The sequence below is a fragment of the Chanodichthys erythropterus genome, chromosome 4, assembly GCF_024489055.1.
Source record: "Chanodichthys erythropterus isolate Z2021 chromosome 4, ASM2448905v1, whole genome shotgun sequence".
In the NCBI taxonomy this organism is placed as follows: domain Eukaryota; kingdom Metazoa; phylum Chordata; class Actinopteri; order Cypriniformes; family Xenocyprididae; genus Chanodichthys; species Chanodichthys erythropterus.
This window is the reverse complement of record NC_090224.1, coordinates 24,329,255-24,344,918: the sequence shown is the minus strand read 5'-3', so window position 1 is coordinate 24,344,918 and position 15,664 is coordinate 24,329,255. Positions and strand designations below refer to the sequence as shown.

At 40.7% G+C, this 15,664-nt stretch overlaps 1 protein-coding gene across 1 annotated transcript in view; it reads right to left on the bottom strand.

Moving 5' to 3' along the window:
* The window catches only part of LOC137018674 (exostosin-1), a 420,441-nt gene that overhangs the window by 76,514 nt on the left and 328,263 nt on the right, over window positions 1-15,664 (bottom strand). The window contains exons 3-4 of the mRNA XM_067383379.1: window positions 10,628-10,735; window positions 8,737-8,856 (exon numbers count right to left, since the gene is read on the bottom strand). Coding sequence (XP_067239480.1) covers window positions 8,737-8,856; window positions 10,628-10,735 — 228 coding nt within the window. The remainder of the gene's footprint in view (window positions 1-8,736; window positions 8,857-10,627; window positions 10,736-15,664) is intronic.

Sequence of the window (15,664 nt, the reverse complement as noted above, 5' to 3'; positions counted from 1 at the left end):
TGCACATTTGGAGAAATATTGATGAATTCTTATATATTTATGTCAATTTTCTATACTGAGAAGTAATATTTATTGTTACACTATGAGTGCTGGATACTGTGTTTTTAATTCATACTTGCAGCCGGAGGGTGCTCTCTGTGCACATTTAGTCCACAAATTATTCTAAAGAAGAAGAGGACATTTCAGGAATGGTGTTTTTAATTCATACTTGCAGCCGGAGGGCGCTCTCTGTACACCTTTAGGCCACAAATTCATATAAAGAAGAAAAGGAACGAGGAACTAACGGCATGTCTTCTAGAGATCGCTAACCATGGCTTTACCATCCGAATAAACACTTTTCAAGACAATAAATACACGATTGAGATGATGTATGCATGTATTGCCTCTGAATTTGCGTCTGAATAGCGCTGGCTCCGTGGGCATGGCTGCATTAGTGGGTAATGAGCTGAATCACAGACTTCTGACATGGCTCTCTTTTCATAAAGATTACATAAACACAGAACGTTTTTTTTTTGTCATTAGTATTCATAAGTTACAGTTCATTTTCTGAGAACTATCAGATTGGAGTTCGTTCAGAGGGAGAGGAGAGATCACGCATCATGTTAGTTTTCTTTATTTTACAAAAAGCACAACATTGTGTTTTTACTCTGAGTGTACACAAATAAAATAAGACATTCTATAGTTTCAATTGATATATTACTTATGTCTCTATGACAAGAAATGACGGAGTATTTTAAGTCTATTTTGCTGCAATGTGAAAAAAATCCTGCAAAACGCGCCGGCGCGTTTTCAGACCTCAGGGAGTTAAGGTGCCAATCCACTTGCATTATATGGATTCAAAGAGATGGATTATTTGGTAACACTTTACAAGAAGGTTTCATTTGTTAAAGATAAGTTAACTAGGGCTCTAGACTGCGACCAAAATGGTTGCAAATGTGATTTTAATTAATTTTTTTATTTTTTTAAATGTGCAAGTTAAAATTCCATGGTCACATTGGTGCGAGTGCATAATGTTCAGGTTGTTTTGGTACCTGGCGGGCAAATGTACTCTGTCAACCCTTTGATGCATATGATCACACTGATTTGATCAGTCCTGGCTGGTCCCTGGAGCATACGATCACACCCGTGTGATTAGAACATTCAGTGCATCACATGATCAACTGCTGAATTCAAATGGCTGGTGGAGCTAAACCAGAGACAAAGGTAACCCTCGTTCCCTGAAGGAGGGAACGGAGACGTACGTCGGACAGACCGACGAATAGGAATCTCGCCAGAGAGGCCAATCTACTTTGAGTGTAACTAAACGAGCCAATGCACATTGGCATGCAATCATATGCATCAGCTGCTCTCCTTGCAGCGCGGGTATATAATGAGCAGCAGGTGCGTTGCATCTTCAGCTTTTTGCTGAGGAGCCGAACCAAGCAGCATCAGCGGGGTACAGCGACTGTGGCAACAGGACGTACATCTCCGTTCCCTCCTTCAGGCCTCTCCGTGCCTCTGATCTGAAGTGAGAACACGGGAGGAGACCGGCTCGACACGAAGGCTATAGAATCTAGCGAATGTGTTAGGTGTCACCCAGCCCGCAGCTCTACAAATGTCTGTCAGCGAGGCACCACGAGCCAGCGCCCAGGAGGATGCGACACCTCTTGTGGAGTGCGCATGCAACCTGAGTGGGCAGGGCACGCCCTGAGCTTGGTAAGCCAGGGCGATGGCATCCACTATCCAGTGGGCCATCCTCTGCTTGGAGACAGCCTTTCCCTTCTGCTGGCCTCCGTAACAGACAAAGAGCGGGTCTGAGGTCCTGAAGATTTAGGTTCTGTCTATGTACAGTCGCAAAGTGCAGACTGGACAGAGCAAAGCCAGGGCTGGGTCTGCCTCCTCCGAGGGCAGCGCATGCAGGCTCACTACCTGGTCCCTGAAGGGAGTGGTAGGAACCTTGGGCACATAGCCAAGCCGGGGTCTCAGTACCACGTGGCTGTCACCCGGCCCGAACTCTAGGCACGATTCGTCGACTGAAAATGACTGCAGGTCCTCTACCCTCTTGATGGAGGCCATTGCAACCAGCAGCAAAGTCTTCATAGAAAGAACCTTTAAGTCTGCTGACTGCAAAGGCTCAAAGGGAGCATTCTGAAGTGCTCTTAGCACCAGAGCCAGGTCCCAAGAGGGTATGGAACCGTCTCGCCCCCCCAAGGAACCTGACGACCAGGTCGTGCTTACCAACGGATTTGCCATCTATGTGGTCGTGGTATGCAGAAATAGCAGCAGCATGGACTTTGAGGGTGGAGGGGGACAGCCTACGCTCCAACCCTTGCTGCAAGAAGGAAAGCATGACTCTGATCGAGTACCTTCGGGGGTCTTCTCGGGGAGAAGAGAACCACTCGACGAACAGGTTCCACTTCAAGGCGCAAGCACGTCTCGTAGACGGTGCACGTGCCGAAGTGATGGTGTTGAGTACCTTGGGGGGTAAGTCACCTAGAACCTCCACGTCCCATCCAGGGACCAGACACAGGGTCTGTGCAAGTAGGCTCACTGGGGGAAGGCCCCCGGGGCCAGCTGTGAGTCAGTGCATCTGTCCCGAGTGTCCCCTCGGACAGGGAGTAAAACAACTGGAAATGGGAGGTTTCTGGTGAGGAAAAACAGGTCTACCTGAGCCTCTCCAAACTCTCTCCAAATCAGCTGGACCACCTGGGGGTGGAGTCGCCACTCTCCCGGCAGCGCAGCTCGTGAGAGCTCATTGGCCGCACAGTTGAGCACACTGGGGATGTGAATGGCATGAAGTGACCTCAGATGCTTCTGACTTCAGAGGAGGAGATGGCGGGCGAGTTGCGACATGCGATGGGAGCGTAGACCACCTTGACCGTTTGATGTACGCAATGGTCGCAGTGTTGTCCATATGGATCAGTATATGCTTGCCCGTAGTGGCCCTTTGAGGCGGCTCAGGGCAAGGCGTACTGCTAACAACTCGAGGCAGTTGATGTGCAGATGCAGATGGGGACCCGTCCACACCCCGACACTGCATGCCCGTTGTATGTGGCACCCCAGCCGGTGGCAGAGGCATCCGTGAAGACCACAGTATGCTGGGATACCTGCTCTAGGGGCACTCCAGCCCAAAGAAACAAGGGGTCCGACCACGGGCTGAAGGCTTTGCGGCATTCCAGAGTGATTGCCACCCGGAAGGTGCCACGTTGCCACGCCCATCTCGGGACTCGACCGTGGAGCCAGTGTTGAAGCGGTCTCATATGAAGCAGAACGAGCGGGGGTACTGCCGCTGCGGCCGCCATATGCCCCAGGAGCCTCTGAAAGAATTTCTGCCGTCTTGCCGTTGAACGTATTCAGGCAGTTCACGTATCCAGGGGGGCCTGGACGGGCTGGGCACCCCACTTGTGACTGGCTCCACGGCACCGCTTGGATGAAGACTGCTGCTGCGCGGGAGTGGGGCAGCTGCAGGGGGGCACCCTCAGCGATGAGCAGGCTGAGATGGTGGGCGACGGAGGTGCAGCAGCTAACCACCGTGGCAGGATGTGGCTGATGGCCTCAGACTGCTTCTGTACAGCCGAGAACTGTTCTCGACTGCGTCGCGGAAGAGGCCGGTCTGGGACACGGGGGAATTAAGGAACTTGACTTTGTCAGTATCCCTCATGTCCACGAGACACAGCCAGAGATAGCATTCCTGGACCACCAAAGTGGACATCGCACGACCCACTGACCGCACCGTGACCTTGGTCGCACGAAACGTTAGGTCTTGTAGAACCTGGGGGTCATGACCACCCTCGTGCAGGTCCTTCATTGCCTTAGCCTGATGGACCTGCAACAATGCCATAGCGTGTAGGGCAGAAGGGGCTTCCCCACAGGCCTGATAAGCCTTGCTGATAAGATCCAATGAGTACTTACAGGCCCGGGAAGGGAGAGACAGCTCCCCCCGCCAGGTGGAGTTAGGGCACAGTTGCATAGCATAGCATAGCAACGGTGACCATCCAGAGGCACCAGGTAACAACCGCATCCAGAAACACACAAGTAGTACGACATCTTTAAAAAGACGTGAAACTACTCATGCAAGCTCTTTTAGGGACTTCACTCTTTTAAGTGCCAAAACACGCAGGGGAATGGCCGCTGCAGCACAGCCTGTCGTGTGCACTTCTCTCTTTAGAGACGCTGCTCTTACCAGCTGTCAGAACAGCTTTTAAGCGCTCTACAGCACACCATCACCAGCCGTAAGAACTGCTTTTCCAGCTTGGAACAGCTTCTGTGTTGCTCCGTTTAAAACGACAAATAAAGACGGGAAGAAGAGCTGACTCGTTTTCACACACTCGCTCGTAGACACCACCAGTAGTAGTTCGGCTCCGAAGTGAAAAGCTGAAGATGCAAGGCTCCTGCTGTTCATTATATACCCGCGTATGTTTCTATCAATGTTCAGATTAAAATATTTTGCAAAAATCAAGCTTTTAGTCACTGTCAATCTGTAGCTACATGCCGACATTAAGTATCTGCTGGACTTTGCAAGTCATTACATTTTTTTTTTTTTTTTTTTTTTTAACTAGACCTTTTGAGATTTGATTGGAATAATTTTTTGTGTACATATTTTTATATAGGCACTGATTTTATCAAAATAACTTTGTAATAAAAATGTCTTGTCTTTGTCTTTATTAGGTTGTTCAGAAGGATGAAGCTAAAACAAATCCTGAGAGATGTACAATGGTGTACGATGTAACTGGCAGCAAAATTCATTTGAGACTTTTATTTATTTTTGTTTTTGTTTTGTTTTTTGACAACAAAGAAGGTGATGTATATTTTAAAAAGACAATGACATCACAATAAACATTAAGGCCTTTTGAAGAGAATATTCCTGTCTTTATTTATACTAAGTCAACTAAATTAAGCATTTACTTTTTGTTTTATTTTAAGGGAATATTTTTATTTTATATTAAAGCATATTTAGCTTTTGTTCATGTTAAAAGTTGTAGCAGAGCAAAAAATTGTATTATATTGACCTGCATTAAATAAAGTTTTGTCTTGACTAAGGAAAATAAATTGGTAAAGGTATTATTAAAAATATATTTTGTGCTGAATCAGAAATGTAACTTGAATAAAGTTAATCAAATTGCTTTTAACAAAATTACAGCAATTTATTTAGTTTAGTCCAAAGTAAAAAAAAAAAAAAAAATGCTTGTAACAAAATTAAAACAATTTATTTAGTTTAGTCCAAAAATATACTTTAACGTCATAGTAAAAAGTAGGTTTTTCTAACTAAAAATTGAAGTTGTACCAAAGTAAAAAAAAAAAAAAAAAAGTCTCAGGACACAGTGCGAGTTCCCTTTCCAAAGGAAACGTCTCAGGTTATGACTAACTCTGGTTCCCTGAGAACAGGGAACACTGCGTCTCATAGCCATGCCTCCGGGCTGCCTGTTTAAGTTCCTTCAGATGAAGAAGTGGATGACATGTTCTCTAGGCGTTCCTTATATACTGCCTGGTTGCTAGTATGATGTCAAAGGCTTTATTTTGAGGAATACTGAATCTGTTTTGTGCAAGTGAAATGAGTAAATACATGCTAACATTTAGTCTACAATAGAACTACAATTCCCACAGAGCACACTTGCCTCTACACTTACTCCTAATTTCTCTCAACATGGGGACAGGAGAGGTGTCAGTCAGTAAATGGGAAAACAAAGTAACTTGAAAGTATTTATAGTTACTTAGATATTTTGTACATTTAAAAGCAATGAGTTACTTTACTTGTTATTTGAAACTAGTAATCTGATTACGTAACTTGCAATACTTGTAATGTGTTACCCCCAACACTGCTTAATTTTGTTATTATTATTATTATTTTATTTGTTTCAAGGTATTACATGTGATGTCAACGTGGCACCGTCACATTCTAAGTTGAATAAAAAGCTTTTTATTATTCACTGGTATATATATATATATATATATATATATATATATATATATATATATATATATATATATATATATATATATATATATATATATATATATAATTATAATTATTATTATTATTATTTTTTTTTTTTTCCTAAGTAAACTTTTTTCTGTATCACTGTCATTTGCATTTGATATGATGACCTGAGGTTTAGTCAGGAGGGAAAATCCAGACCCTGGGCTCAAAATTTCACACAATGTCATTCCGTTAAAACGTTCGGAGCGGAACAGAAGCAGGGATTAGGATAGCTCTGGGAAGAGACCTCAGGGGCTGGAAAAACACAGCATGGAAGAGTGTCTGTTTGCTGTTTACTCTTAATACCACAATGTGCACATATTCACTATTAACTATGTCTTTTGCCTCAAAAACTCTTAATTTACTGCTTATTAATAGCTAGTAAGGTAGTTGTTATAGTGTTGAAGTTTAAGTATGGGGTAGGATTTAGGGGTGTGTAGAATATGGTCATGCAGAATAAGGCATTAATATATGCTTTATAGTAATAATAAGCAGCCAATATGCAAGCTACTGTAATAAGCAACTAGTTAAAAGTGAGAATTGTTCTCCATACTGAAGTGTTACCAGATACTTTACTGTGGGTCACAACCAAAAATGAGTTAGTGTAAAACCTGGGTCCTAAAGCAAAACCAGTTAAATCCCACTGCTTTATTTTACACCATTTTATGAACTACAGTTGTATCTCTGTTTCTGATCACTGTGGCAATGATGGTGAAGTTGGCAGAAATATTGCTCTGAATATGCTTTCTCAACACATTTATAGTCAGTCATATTTCTGGCAGTGACGTCTGGCAGTTCTCTGTCGGGCCTGTTATTAAAAGACTTGTCCAATACCTTCCTGAGATGAAGAGAAACCAAGCACAAACTTTCCATTCTATCTAGCTGACCAAGGCAGGCCAGTACCCAGGGAAAAAGTTTTCAGAGATGTGAGAGTGAGTGAGTGAGGGAGGGAGGGAATGTTTATGTATATCCGTCTGAATTTTTATGTGTGTTGGAGAGGTCTGGAAAAGACCAAGTGCTTTTGATCATGGCAGGTATCATCTTATGTGTGACAGAAACTTGTGATGAAAACTTTTGAAGAAAATAGAAGACGTCAGAATGGGAGAGATATAGAGAGAACAAAAAATGAGTGAGTGTAAGAGAGAGATAGAGACAAAACAATGTACATGCACAGAACTTAACTTAACTTAACAACACCTTTTTGCATACCCTGGTGAAAAAGAAGTGTTTAATTGCATTGAATGTGCATTTGTAGTATACTTCAAATCAGTACAGTACACATTAAAAAAAAAATACTTGAAAATAATATAATATTAATTAAATACAGACACTTAAGACACTTAAAGAGAGTCCACTTTCACTTTCTTAACACTTAAGCGCACTTAAAACAAAAGTTTTACTTAAAAATACATTTTAAATCATTATGTTTTAATAATCTTCTGTTGACTAACATCCTAAAGCACATGTCAAGAATGTGAGTTAACATTTTATTTTACAATGTCCTTGTTACATGTAGTTACTATAGTAATAACTAATTATGCATAATTGCATGCAACTAACCCTAAACCACACCCTAATCCTAACCCTTACTCTATAGTATGCACATGTAGTTTATATTATTCAGCACTCAAATGTATAATTTACAGTGACCAGAACACCTTAAAATAAAGTGCAACCAAATGTGATTACATTATGTAATAACATCATAATTACATATATTACATGTAATCATATATACATTTCAGTATATTAGTTTACCATAAATGCTTGGCAGTACATTTGGCAGTACTTTAACCATATTTCAAGGACAAGTAATTAAGAAATTACATAAAAATACTTAGGTCATAAGTGGGTCAAAAATGTACTCTTAAGTTCAACTAATTGCACTTAATATAAATTGAAACTATAATACATTTTAATTTATTAGCAATTAAGTATCTTAAGATATTACATTCAGTTTGCATGTAAGTATATTAATTTAAATGGTTAGTTCTCCCAAAAAATCGACACATTCACACTAATGTCGTTTCAAACCCATAAGACTTCTTCAGAACATAAATGAAGATATTTCTGTCCCTCCATTGACAGCCTATGCAACTATCACTTTTCAAACAAAGCACTTGCTTCTCTTCATAAAATTGAGGTTAAACCACTTGGGTCACATGGATTACTTGTATGATGTCTTTACTACCTTTGTAGGTTTTGAAAATGGTAATTGCGTAGGCTGTCAATGGAGGGCCACAAAGCACTCAGATTTCATTAAAATGAATGATGAATGAAATTATTATTATGAATGAAAGACTTACGGGTTTGAAATGATAAATGCATAATGCATAATCCACAAAAAGTAGCCAACACTTTTTAAAAGAATGTGAAAATGTACTTCTTTTTCACAAGATTAACCTATACATATAACTATAAGGTTTTCAAATTGTTCTCACTCTAAGAGAATGGTTGAGTCCTCAACACATCTACACTATGGGGAATGACACTGTCAGAGTGATTCTTTTTCAGCTTTTGACTGATAAAACATAGAGAGCCAATCAAAAATTCTGTCATCAGATTATCTTCATTTGTGGAAGTCATTCAGGTTTGGAATGACATGAGGGGGAGTGAATGATGACAGCATTTCATTTTTGGGCAAACTATCCCATTAAGTGAAAAAAAAAAAGCACTGTATAAATGACATCAACCAGCTGGCAGTCCCTCATTCACACATTTCCCCTAGTGTGACTCATTTGGATGAGGCAAGTCTCTTTCTGCCGTATCTGTGGACTCACCTCTAATGTGGTTAAGACTATCTTTGTGACTGAGGAGAAGTAGGCGTCCCACAGGAATTGTGTCTGCTGCCGCAGTGCCAGGATTCTGTCAGAACCCACAGACCTGGTGATAGATGGAACCTGGAAGAGTGAGACACAGCAAGATCTGCTTTCAGATGTACTGTGTGTTTGTGTATTCAAGAATGCTTCAGTGGTTAGCCTAACTTTTGGGCTGTCTCTAATTCTTCACAAAGTGCATAGGAATAAGATTTGCAGCGATTAACAAGTAAAATTCTACTCTCACACACAAAACTATTGTATACCACCAGAGAGCACTTCAAATACAACACAATGTCGTATGGGCTACTTAAATACTGCTTTATGCCTTTTTTTTTTTTTTTTTAATAAATTATTATGATTACACAAATAGACTCTGCCTTTTAGCATGACCTGATACTGCTGAGTTCAACATGTTCCTGAGGCAACATTTTTGTCGATCCTGGAACAACATTCAAACCAACCAATCAGATTTCAGGGACAAGTTTACAGATTATGTCAAGTTTAGGCTTAAAATCATGAATTGGTGTTTCTACATCAGTGTTTTTCATCTATCATTTCCCTCAGATTTTTAGGATAACTTATGGGTAGGAATTAGGTTATGGGTAGGGATAGGTTTAGGGGTAGGAATAGGGTTAAGATGAAATTTTCAGACTAGAATGTTATTCCAGGATCAACAAAATATGTTGACCCAGGAATGCATCTAACTCAGCAATATCAGGACGTGCCTGCCTTTTACATTTTTCTTCCTTTTATATATTTAAAAAATGTTTAAGGATAGAGTTAAGAGAGGGATTAGCTACTCAGAACTAAAAAACAAAAACAAACAAAAAAAAAATTATATTAATTACAATTATTTTATTTTATTGACAGCCTGTATACTTTTTAACAGTACAAGGAATAAATGAACAAATCTCTCTTTTTTTTTTTTTTTTTTTTTTTTTTTTTTTTTTTGTTGAAGGTTTACAAATATAGCATTAATAGCAGATAGAAAAATATCACATTAAAACAAAGTAAATATTCTCCAAATAATATTTTAATAATTTGCTTTGGTCTTATTACAGTGACCAAATAAATGACAGTTATTTAGTTATAGAAAAAGTTGTCTTTGTAATGTGGTGCTTATTATTTTTGTTATACTGTATAAGCTGGACATTATACATTAACATACTGTATATAGCTGCCTTCATCTTTTACCCTGCAAAGGGCTCATCCAATTTCCGGGTCCCTGGCATGAAAAAGTAAAAAAACAAAACAAAAAAAAACAAACAAAACAAAACTGCCCTATTAGAAATTGTGTATGTTTGTAAGCCTAAAATGTCATTCATTACTATAGTGTATTGTATGTCCTACCAGCAACATAAAAAATCTGATATTTTAAAAAGTAATTCATTGTCATGCAAAATATAAATATATCAGTTGTCTCTGCAAATAAAGGTTAATTAAAGGCTAATTTCTTGTTCTCTATTTTGGGGCAAAAAGTGAATTGGCTTGATTAAGAGCTCAGGGTAAAAGTGTGATATAATTTTCCTCCTAAATAACACTTAAGGCTCTTAAAATGTCTTGGGATTCATGGCTCCAATTGTTCCTCATGAGAATTTCAGCAGCATTTAATTAAAGCTCCCAGTGCAGTGAGTGGTCACTTTAGAAGTGGAACAATGCAGGTCTGCTGTTTCAGTCTGCTGTTAAGAGGAATGATGGAGGATTTTAAATGGATAGTTATATAGCAGTATGTTCTCATTATGATCACATTATTATAAAGAAGACTATGACGATGTGTTTGTTGAATGTCTTGAGGGAATTGTGCACTGATGGTGTAATGTGTGTGTAAGTGTGTGTGTAAGTGTGTGTGTACCTGCAGCAATAATCTCTCATCTCCAATGATGGCGGCTTTACTCCAGTCAATGACCTCTGAGAAGGGCAGCTCCCATCCGTTACTCAGGAGCACAGGAATACAGGCCGCCTGTGGAACACACACACACACACACACACACGCATATCAAATCCTCACCCCTCTACACAACTGCCACCAACAACTGTACAACACTTTCACGGTGTTCATTTCAATCAATGAACTATTGTCAAAATGTACACTGACACCTTGAAACAATGTCATTTTCTCTGTGGACTTTTATCATTTGCCAATACCTACTAGATTCGAAAATGTTCAGACATTGTTAAAGGATCATCCAAAAAAAAAAAAAAAAAGTTTTCTCTGTAACATTACATACTAATTAGGGGCACTTAACTATAATACATATAATATAACTAATAAAATCCAAATATTGAGAAAATCGCCTTTAAAGTTGTCCAAATAAAGTCCTTAGCAATGCATATCCACTCACAAAAATAAATTTTTTACATATTTACAGTAGGAAAACAAAATATTTTTCTATGGAACATGATATTTACTTAATATCCTAATGATTTTAAATTTAATCGATAATTTTGACCCATACAGTCTATTGTTGGCTATTTCTACAAATATACCTGTGAGACTTATGACTGGTTTTGTGGTCAAGGGTCACATACTGTATGTCAGTCACATGATCTCTTCCTGTCAAAGTAGGTGGTTCTTTTTCAGAATAAGATGAAAAATTAACCAGACTTGCTGATGTCCAACAGTGACATAATCTCAAAGCAACCTGTGCTGACATCTATAAGTGACTGACGAACTGACATGATCACAAGAACCTTGTTTAAATTAATCCCAAACCAGACAGTTTTAATTTGAGGAACCAGAAATTGTACATTTTTTGATGACTTTCCATATATCTTATCATTAGTTATATGCCTGGAATAATAATTGGTGTTTAGGAATAGTGGTGTGTTTCCTATTTTGATCTTATTCAGATTAATTGGACAAAGCTTCTGAACACAGAACAGGTGTAGGTGTTGTGTTAATGTGGACAGTCATGTTTTCATCTGTTTGACATTAGAAAGTTGATTTTTGTCTGAACATAGAGTACGTTTTCGTATTATTCTGAACTCCTTTATTTGAAAAGATAAATGTAAATTCAAAGAAAACATGTTCCTCCAGGTGTACTTTTGTACACCTTAAAAAAAAAAAAAAAAAAAAAAATCAGTCACACATGAAGGACAAGGGCATGTTTATAGTACTTTTTAGTGGGGAAAAAACTATTAATGCTCAACACTGAAAAGCCTTATCCAAATAAACTTACAAACACAAAAATCAGTTTAAAAAATGTTAATATGCAGCAGAGGAGATGGGAATATTTATTTTTCTGATGTTAAACATCAGCATTATCTCTGCCATATAATGATACCTCTGGAGCAATAACATGCCTTTGATCCAACTCAAAAATACTGTTTCCAAGTAACAGGAATGGCATGTGCAATATACAGAGCCCTTTAATAAATAAATAAATAGCCTCCATAAATAAAATGTTATTGTGCTTCAGCATTTCACACATTTATAGTATACTAATGTAATGGTCAGTTTCATAACACTGTTATTAAAGGCTAAACAGGCTAAACAGCTGCCTTTATGCCGCTATGAATGTTCAGTTGGAAGGTTATTATTATTAACAACAACACCACATTGATTAATCCAAGCACCATTTTTTTTTTAACTTGTTAGGGCACAATGTACAGTCAGCTGGTAATTACCATACATTTTTTTTTGTCCCAATTATTACAGCGTTGCCAAGGTCATTATACAAAAACACAACTGACAAATTAATTTTTTTTTTTTTTGAGATATGTGATGTAATACATATAAACTTTAACAAAATATTAACTTTTTGTTTTTGAAAAAAGAAAACTGATTTGAAACTTCAACATGTCAAGATATGAATAAAAATTGAAATGAATTACAAAGAATTACAGAATTACAGTCATATTTTCAATAAATGCTGGCTGCCTTGATTTTCCTAAAGTCTCACGTTGGTGTATTCTTTCACAAACAAAACAAAACACAAAATACAAAACAAAACAATTGTGATTTTTAGGGGTGAGTAAAACTGAAATTGTCAACACCACAATAATAACCAACAAGCAGCATGGTGATTACAGCAAATTAAATTGCAGGTCTCTGGTAAAATTATGCCCTGTTTTGATGATCAAAATCCCTCAAACAAAACTCTTAAATATATTTCCATCATTATAAGCTATGAATTGTGAAAACATTGTCAGCAAGTACTACAATGCAGTACTTTATGTTGTGCTGTTTAGTGTTTGACAAATACAACTTTGAACTTAAAGTACATTTACACAACAACAATGTACTAAAAACAGAAACGTTTTTCCTTTGCGTTTTTGTGTGTACAGAGGAAAAGGAGACAATAATGATATTGTTTTCAAAAACTTGCACTTTGAAACCTGTTTCAAAAGTTTATGTTTACAGGCCTCCCCAAAAAAGTTTTTTGTTTTTAGTTGAAAACAGTGTTGTGTAAACGGCTCCTTATATATCTAGTCCAGTCATGAAACTCTAGATGATGCAGGGGTCATTCACATGCAACCTGCAATCACATAATTTACTACAAGGCACAAGCTGATTGGCCTTTGCTGATATTGAAACCAGTTGATTTCTTGCTCAACATTTAAAGGTGCCCTAGAATTGAAAATTGAATTTACCTCAGCATAGTTAAATAATAAGAGTTCAGTATATGGAAATGACATATAGTGAGTGTCAAACACCATAGTTTCCTCCTTCTTATGTAAGTTAGATTTTTTGCAAAAGACCTCTAAAGAACAGGCGAATCTCAACACGAACGAACACGGCCTGTCACGGTTCTCGTTCTCGAGTCAAGAACCGTTTGCAGCGGTTTTCGGATCATCAGTACACAACCGAGAACCGCTTCTTTCGGACATGTCCGATTTGAGAACCAGTGAGCTTATGATATTGCACATGCGTTTAACTTTTCGAGTGAACGAAAAGCACGTTAGTCAAGTTTTGTTGATCATCGGACAGTGTGATAATATAAAACATACTGAAAATATGTTTATGACTTAATTCAAAATACAAAAAGTTTATTGTGCTTTTCCAAATACACCATAGCAGATTAATAGCATAAAATACTGTACATAATACTGTACATAATAAACTACATGCCAACATGATCAACAGATCAAACTAATGTTCAGAAATAGTTCTACAAATTCATTTTTCTATATTAATATTATTTAAAAAGCAATATAGTAAAAGTTGTGCAGTTGTGCTTTCAAGTTTTGTTTTTTTTTTTAAAGATTGAAAACAATTAGATTTATCAAACTAAACCTTTATTTGTTTCATAAATAATCCATGGACAGCTTTAATTTCTAAACAAGGTGATTGTGGCGAGGGGGGCGTGGTTTAGCGGGGTCTGCGGCAGGAGGGAGTGTCTGGGGATGTGCGGTGATTGAACGGGTTGAATGTAAATCACGAACACCTGTTTCTCGTTCCAGTAACTGGCGTGGAGACAGGATAAAACGCCAGGAGAAGCAGGAGCGTGTGAGAGAGAGAGGGACTGCTGACAGTCGGACTAAGTGAGCTGTGCTCGTGTCGTGGAGTGAAGCCCGTCCTTGGATGTGGAATTATTGAGTGTGCGTTGCACCGTCTTTTTGTTTATGTGTTGGATATTTTTTCTCTGGTGAGAATAAAGACTGTCAGCAGCCCTAAAGCCGATTCCTGTCCTCTTCCTTCCCATTACACAAAGAACCTTCGTTACACTGGTGCCGAAACCCGGGAAGGAAGACGGAAGCCGCCGCCATGCAGGCATCCCCCGCCGCTGGAAAGCCGTTTGCGGACATCATTGCATCCCTCGCGGTCCTGCATCAAGAACAACATCGGGCCCTGATGGATCTTCGGAGTGACCAGGAACGCCGCTTCGAGGCGATCATCCAGGGCCAGCACGAGGACCGTGAGAGGTTCCGGAGCTGGATAGGGACCGGGAGGTTCCCACGGCGACCAGCGCGGCAGCTGCTGGCCCCTTCCAGCTGCCACTGCAGAAGATGGGCCCGCAAGATGACCCGGAGGCCTTCCTGGACCTGTTCGAAAAGGCTGCTGAGGTCTCAGGTTGGCCCCGGGACCAGTGGCCCATGCGGCTCGTCCCGCTGCTCTCGGGCGAGTCGCAGGTGGCAGCACAGCAGCTGCCCGTCCAGAACCTCCTGGTCTTCAACGACCTCAAGAGGGCCATCCTGCAGCGGGTCGGCCGCTCCCCCGAGCAGCACCGTCAGCGCTTCCGGTCTCTGGAGCTGGGGGAGGCGGGCCGACCCTTCGTGTTGGCCCAACAGCTCCGGGACTCGTGCCGCAAATGGCTGATGGCCGACGGAGGCGACGCGGAGCAAATGATCGATCGCGTGGTGCTGGAACAGTTCACCACTCGGCTCCCAAAGAAGACCGCCGAGTGGGTCCAGTGCCACCGGCCCACGTCGCTGGATTCGGCCATCCAATTGGCGGAGGACCACTTGGTGGCGTGCCCAGGGGTCGGCGAATCCCTGCCATCTGTCTCTCTCTCTCCCTCTCTTCTTCCCCTCTCTCTCTCTAAACCTGTCCCTCTACCTAGGTCCCGTCCGCCCGGCCCGCCTCGTGTTCCGCCCCGAGGGCGGGGTGGAACGGATTCTCGGCAGTTCGTGGCGCCAAGAGCCCCGCCCAGGGGGCGGGACTGGCCACCGCCGGGCTGGACCCCGCGCCTGCTTCTCCCCTCTCTCCACGCCAATCATTCGGCTCGTTCTCCGCCACTGGAGCGGCGGGCAGGTCTGGGCCGGCCTGTTGGCGTTGCGGGGACCCGGATCACTTCATAGACCGGTGCCCAGTGATGGAGGTGGGGACATTGATCCGGGTCCCGGACGACCTGCAGGTCGCCCCGGTCAGGCTGGTCAGTACCAGATACCAGTGAGTATCAAGGGGTACATATCAGGCTTTGGTGGACTCGGGTTGTAACCAAACCTC